The following is a 6,530-nucleotide window of genomic DNA, read 5'->3' as shown; positions in this document are numbered from 1 at the left end:
TGCAAAAAAACATACATACAGTTCTTTATTAAACAACTGTAAACACTTCACTGTAAAAATCCATAAAACTTTATAAACGACCATTTTGTAAATAGAATCTATGCTACAAGAGAAGAGAAATTTTAAACCATTATTTACATGCAATACTGACAAATTTGGCACTTTTTGCAAATAAAATGTACAAAACACTTTTTTTTGTTTTTCTTTTATATAAAACAGCTTCAAAGAGCAGTGCTACCATGCTATTTGCAAAGACCTCACAAGCAGTTATGGCACAGCGAGCAAAGAGCTCCAGGCTCTCCAATTATTGGTGTTTGTGTGACTGTACACTTGGGATTGCATTGGGGGGCACGAGGGGGATTTCCACCTATGTAATCTTCAGGGTGCTCCCGTACATCTGCTGTATGACGACCTGAATGTTGTCGAGGATGAAATCGAATGCCATACTCCACACAGAGTCCACAGACTGCTGCATCAGTCTGAAAGAATAAATAAACAGAAATGAGCGTCCGGCCTAATCATTCAGCAATCCACTCACTTCCACAAGGGGGCACTGCCTTTACAGAGCTGCGGCAGAATGAACTCTGTGAGGGTAGCCCACCCTCATTTCCACAAGTCCAACCCTTACATCACAAATGAGAGAAGAGACCACACAGGCTTGGAAGCCTGGGGGCCATGGCTCAGGTCTCACCCCTCTCTGTTTCATGTCCACACAAGGAGAGTCTGGCTGTGAGCCCAGAGGTGGACACTTGTCACCTGTGCTCATGGTGACCCTTCCCTCATATCACATGGTGACTGGCCCACAGACAGCTCCACTCACAGACTGGACTGCTCTTGCCTGTAAAATCAGAGGCTTGGCAGTCTTTCATGTAGAAAGTGTCCCTTCTGTGCTGTCATGGTGCATGGCTAGTGCCTTTTTTTTAAATCTGGTAGGTTCCTTTCTCCCCTGGCAATTTTATTATCTTCTTCCTCTTTCGGCTGCTCCCGTTAGGGGTCACCACAGCAGATCATCTTCTTCCATATCTTTCTGTCCTCTGCATCTTGTTCTTTTACACCCATCACCTGCATGTCATCTCTCACCACATCCATAAACCTTCTCTTAGGCCTTCCTCTTTTCCTTTTCCCTGGCAGCCCTATCCTTAGCATCCTTTTCCCAATATACCCAGCATCTCTCCTCTGCACATGTCCAAACCAACACAATCTCGCCTCTCTGACTTTGTCTCCCAACCGTCCAACTTGAGCTGACCCTCTAATGTACTCATTTCTAATCCTGTCCATCCTCGTCACCCCCAGTGCAAATCTTAGCATCTTTAACTCTGCTACCTCCAGCTCTGTCCCCTGCTTTCTGGTCAGTGCCACCGTCTCCAACCCATATAACATAGCTGGTCTCACTACCATCCTTTAGACCTTCCCATTCACTCTTGCCGATACCCATTCCACCCTGCCTGCACTCTCTTTTTCACCTCTCTTCCACAATCCCCATTACTCTGTACTGTTGATCCCAAGTATTTAAACTCATCCACCTTCACCAACTCTACTCCCTGCATCCTCACCATTCCACTGACCTCCCTCTCATTTACACACATGTATTCTGTCTGATAATCAAATTTACCGAATCAAAAATAAACCTCATACACTCATATTACAATACTTACTGATGCTGTTATTCCATTCAAACTTTTTTTATTCCTCACATAAACAAACAGGAAATGAGCTTATGGTTAAACAGTGCCAACAGTTCTCGTAATTAACTGCATTAATTCACCAAATGATGAACTCATAGAACAAAGGTGCTGAAGGGAATGGCAAAACACATCGGAAAATATTTTGTGCTGAATAAGTTGGTGAGAAACGTGCATGGAGTAGCCATGGCCTCATACAGTATGTAGCAGTAGGGTTCTTACTTTAGCAGGGCTTCTCTCTTTCCAGATTCCTCGAGTGCCTGCCTAGTGACACGATAGACACTTGGACTCCATGGCCCTGACCGGGATTAAGTAGGTGGGAATGGACGGACATTTACAGTAAATTCTCTGAGGCCCTGGACATATGTGGCACCTTCAGGACTGAGTGTAACAGGAGGGCTGAGACAGAGGGTGGTCACCCATAGGCATCAAGTCTTGGGGAGGATAAGCAGCTTAGGAGGATGTGGTGCTGCCCTGAGTGAACAGCTCAGCAGAGACAGCGTGTACAAACACACTAGTTGGCTTTTAAAGATGAAGTAAAGCTTTATGCAATTATATCATGGAGTGAAGGCAAAACACCAAAAATACAAAATAGATGTATCAAGATAAAATGTTTAGGCTTTCAAAAACACATCATGCCTCTGTCACAGCCCGCAACTGGATAGCCATGATCCCTTAAAACATGGCAGCTCACCTTTTCATGTACTTGATGACGAGGTCTAGTTTCTCCAGATCTTTGTCTTCTATGAGTTCAGTGCAGTACCGCACCACTTGCAGAATGTCTTCCTCCATGGGATCTAAAAAACGCAGCAAACAGAGATGTTAAGTTTCCAACAGGACAGTGCAGATCAGAGGCTGCAAAAGTTGAGGATGGACTTATAAATTTCATTGTTACTTAATTATTTTACATTTCTGGCTTTTCCTTTTTATATGTTGTATATTACACAATCTTGGCTTTTGTTTGCATTATTCAGATGTATCAGTCTGTTAAGAAAAGCACTGCTTAGAGAAAGTTCTGTTTTTCCAGAGACTTCTAACAAAAGGGTGACTGACTTGCTGTACTAAAACAATATTATGCCCAAAGATAAATACAGCGTTAACACACTCTTCCATTTACAGTTACTCGTTTGGCTGATGCCTTTGTTGAAGATGACTTGCAACATCTGAGATATAACTGGTGACATTTCTTTTCCAATTGGAGCACTGGCAGGAGAAGTGACCTGCTGACGGTCACACAGTGTCAGTAGTAGAATTTGAACCCATAGCCTCAGGGTTTGAAGTCCCAAGTCTGTTTGTCCCTGAACACACTGGAGCACCACAACTTCTAACCGACTCAACCCTGGGACGTTGGCATTATGCTGTCTGTAACCTTCTACCCTCCGAACCTCTGCCACACAAACAAGACCTGGGTAAGATAAACGCTGCAGCACCGAGGGCACCTTAGCTATCTGCTGTCTTCATTTGTATACAGTGTATACAGGTGAGGGGACGCTGGCGCACGCATGTTGTTGCCGCTCCTCCCTGTAAACAACACTTTTCGCTATATAAATAAAATGTATTATTATTCATTTCTGTTGACTTTTTAATAGGTTTCCGATGTGGATTATATGCCAAGTAATTATTTTATACAAGCTAAATATGAAATTATTAGTTTGTGGTTATTTTGTCACTGATGTTACACTATCTGGAAGGTTGCTGGTTGAAATCTCATTACTGCCAGAAGAGATCCTCCTCTGTTGGGCCCTTGATCTGAATATTGCTCAAGGGGTGCTATAAAATGGCTGACCCTGCACTCTGACCTCCAAAGGTCTTGAGAAAAGACAATTTCCCCTTGGTCTATCCATAAAAATTGGTTGTGGAAAAGAGGACGGTGGCAAAATTGGATGGCATCATGAAAAATCCCCTCCAGGAGGCGCTGTCTTGGAGTACTCTCAGCCACAGACTCATTCCATGATGGTAGGTTAAGAAGAGGATCTTGGGGTCTTTTCTGCCCACTGCTATCAGGCAAATCAATACTTCCACCCAATGCACTTGTTAAGGTTATTTATTTATTTATTTACTTATCAATCCAATGATTGGCTGTATTATTTGTCTTGTGAGTCTCTATTGTTGTTAATTATGTTTGTTAATCCCATGGGGAAATTCAAATGCAAAGTTTTATCTAATCTATTCTTTAAAAAAATTAGGACTAGGCCTGCCACATTCTGTTGACAGGAGAGTCTTTGGATTTTTTTCAAGCTTTACCTGCAAGACAAGGAAGAAACACAATGGATGCCTGAGAACAGAAACTGCTTAATAAAGCCATAAAGAATGACTAGGGCCCCTTTCTTCTTATTCAGGTATCAATACTGTTAAGAGTAGGTAAGAGCAATTTAAGGAAACTGTGAACTTGAAGCACACTCTCGGAAACCTTGGACTGTCAGAAAGACTCTTTTTCTAAGTCATATCAGGCAAAGTGAACTGTTAACTTCATTTTGAAGTTACTGTTGAGAACGCACCTTCACCACCTTGAGAGGAATGATTTTGCTTTGTTCATTTGCACGTCTTGAAGGGGCTGTATTGCCTCTGTCCTTCATGAGGACTGAGAACTTAAAAACCCATAATGTGTATGTAATGTTAATGTAACAGACCATTTCTATTATGTTTTAGTAATTCTTGTGTCATCCAAGTCACTGAACATCCAAAATGACATCTCTAATAAAAGGAGCTAGTGAATCACTAGGACACAACAGTCATTTGGTCAGAATGTCCATCCACAGAAGGTCAAGGGTGTGATTAAAAAGAGCCATAACAGCAGATTAAATATATGAACATTGCTGATGATACGCCTTATCAAGGACAATTTAAAATAAATAAAAGGTCCTTTGAAAATATGTACAGTCAAGGCCTCCCTTAAAAATACTGCAAAAAAAGTGTGAGCTGAATCCATAAGTCTGATGAGGACATTATTTCTTTAGCTGAGTATAAATGGTGTCGATTCCAGATTAGTTAGGGTATTCTGGGATTTGCCTGATACCAGTTCTAACCAGCTGAGGTTCTGGCACGTCCATGGTAGCGCCCACTAGAATTGTACCAGACAGATGGGATGGTTAGGAGTTAGAATCTGAAACTTCACAAGAAGAAATCTGTTCTCCTCTAAATTAACATGTGCAGCTCTTTAAACACTATACTTACCAGAGATAGTGGTGACCCACTCCTTCAGCAGCATCTTTATATCTGTCAGCTCAAAGGCACCTGCCAGGTTGGGGCCTTGTGGTAGTGATGCTTTGGTACCTTGGACTTGAGAAACTGTGGAGAGTCCTGAAGTGGAAGGGCCAGTCTCAAGCTGAGCAGCACATGGAAGAAAATGAAACAAAACTGAGGCAACCATGAAACAGCTAGGTGTCCTTTAGGTGCATCCATCATGAATTTGTACAGAAACTACACATTTCTGAGACCAGGTTTCTTTGTCTTTATAAAGCATAACTAACATGGAAAAAAAAAACAAACCATACATACATTTGCCCAAAGCGGAACATAAGGATTTGGATGTGAAATGGATATGAATCGTAATCACAAGAAATGAACCCCGGTGCACTCGTCTCACCGCGCCCGTCTGCTGGGACCCATTACAGACCCACCTCGAGTTACAAAGCGTTTTTTCCTTTCACATTACATTCTGGCCCTGGAGACATTTTCAGCTTCAATTCTGTAATTGCTTATACATACTATTTTCCCATTTTATTAAAAATGCTGCTGTATCATGGCTTTGTGTATAATTTTGACATGACATTTCTCTTTAATGTAGTGGGCAGAGCCAAATTGCAATAATAGTGAATTCAGTTGAGAGGCATTTATTAATTTATATCTTGAACTAGTGTCTGTGTGCATCTTACAAAACTGCAGAAACACAGTAGCACAGCATAAACGTGTACACAACACGCTGAATTCAGTTCAGTATTTTATACTCATTGTGATGCACTTCCACAAGGGGCACCACAGCAAACCTACCTTGAGACCCCTAAAACAAATGGACATCAATATTCAAGGTCTTGTATGTGCTAATCACTTTTATTGCTGGTGTGTAGACACAAATCATTTACTCAGTAGTAATCAAAAAAGTGTTTTTGCTTTTATTTGCTTTAAAAATACGTTCAGAGTTTTGCCCAAGAATTCTGCCATTACCCAAGAGAGGCTCACTCACCTTTAATTTGTCAGCAGCAGCCTCTTCACGCTTCAGGAAGTCTGGGATTAGTTTCTGGGGACTCCGTGTGTGGATAGCACTGTTTTTCATCGGACTGTGCAGCAACTTGACCTTCAGCGGACTCTCGACTTTCTTCACTGGACTAGACACATTTTTCTTTTTACTTCGTTTTTTTGTCTTAACAACAATTGGCTGCTTCAAGTGCAGCAGTGGATTTCTTGTCACTAAATGTAAAAGGAAAGCAGAGGTAAGCATATACATGATAATGGATTATTTTGGTTTTATTTAACATTTATTAATGAATATGGTGGCATCAGTTCAATTCCATTTTATTTAGAAATGATTCATTTGCTATTGATGTCAAAGGGTCAGACAAAATGCAACACCCACATTGAATAGCCCTGAAATAATACCAAGTATGCAAGTGTAACTCTTAGTCCTCAAGTTCAGGAACAGAAAGACCCCAGAACCCTTTACTCTAGTAGCACCTCCTACAGGCCACCACAGGATACACAATCTTACACCTTTTGTAGGTCCATGAAGCACACGCTGACAGAATTACAAACTCATGTGAACCCTCAAGTGTCTGAGCAAGAACTGGGCCACTGCCAAGGATGAAATCTTAACAAACCAGTCAGATGGCCGGAGTGGTCTCCTCTTGCTCA

General features: G+C 41.6%; 1 protein-coding gene across 1 annotated transcript in view; it reads right to left on the bottom strand.

Annotated features, from left to right (window-relative positions):
* The window catches only part of rev1 (REV1 DNA directed polymerase), a 225,400-nt gene continuing 218,870 nt past the window's right edge, over positions 1 to 6,530 (bottom strand). The window contains exons 20-23 of the mRNA XM_028800617.2: positions 5,866 to 6,089; positions 4,857 to 5,007; positions 2,377 to 2,479; positions 1 to 479 (exon numbers count right to left, since the gene is read on the bottom strand). Of these exons, the coding sequence (XP_028656450.2) occupies positions 368 to 479; positions 2,377 to 2,479; positions 4,857 to 5,007; positions 5,866 to 6,089 (590 nt within the window). The 3' untranslated portion in view covers positions 1 to 367. The remainder of the gene's footprint in view (positions 480 to 2,376; positions 2,480 to 4,856; positions 5,008 to 5,865; positions 6,090 to 6,530) is intronic.

Source organism: Erpetoichthys calabaricus, chromosome 4, assembly GCF_900747795.2.
Source record: "Erpetoichthys calabaricus chromosome 4, fErpCal1.3, whole genome shotgun sequence".
In the NCBI taxonomy this organism is placed as follows: Eukaryota; Metazoa; Chordata; class Cladistia; order Polypteriformes; family Polypteridae; genus Erpetoichthys; species Erpetoichthys calabaricus.
The sequence above is the reverse complement of the archived record's forward strand: the minus strand, read 5'-3'. Positions and strand labels throughout refer to the sequence as shown.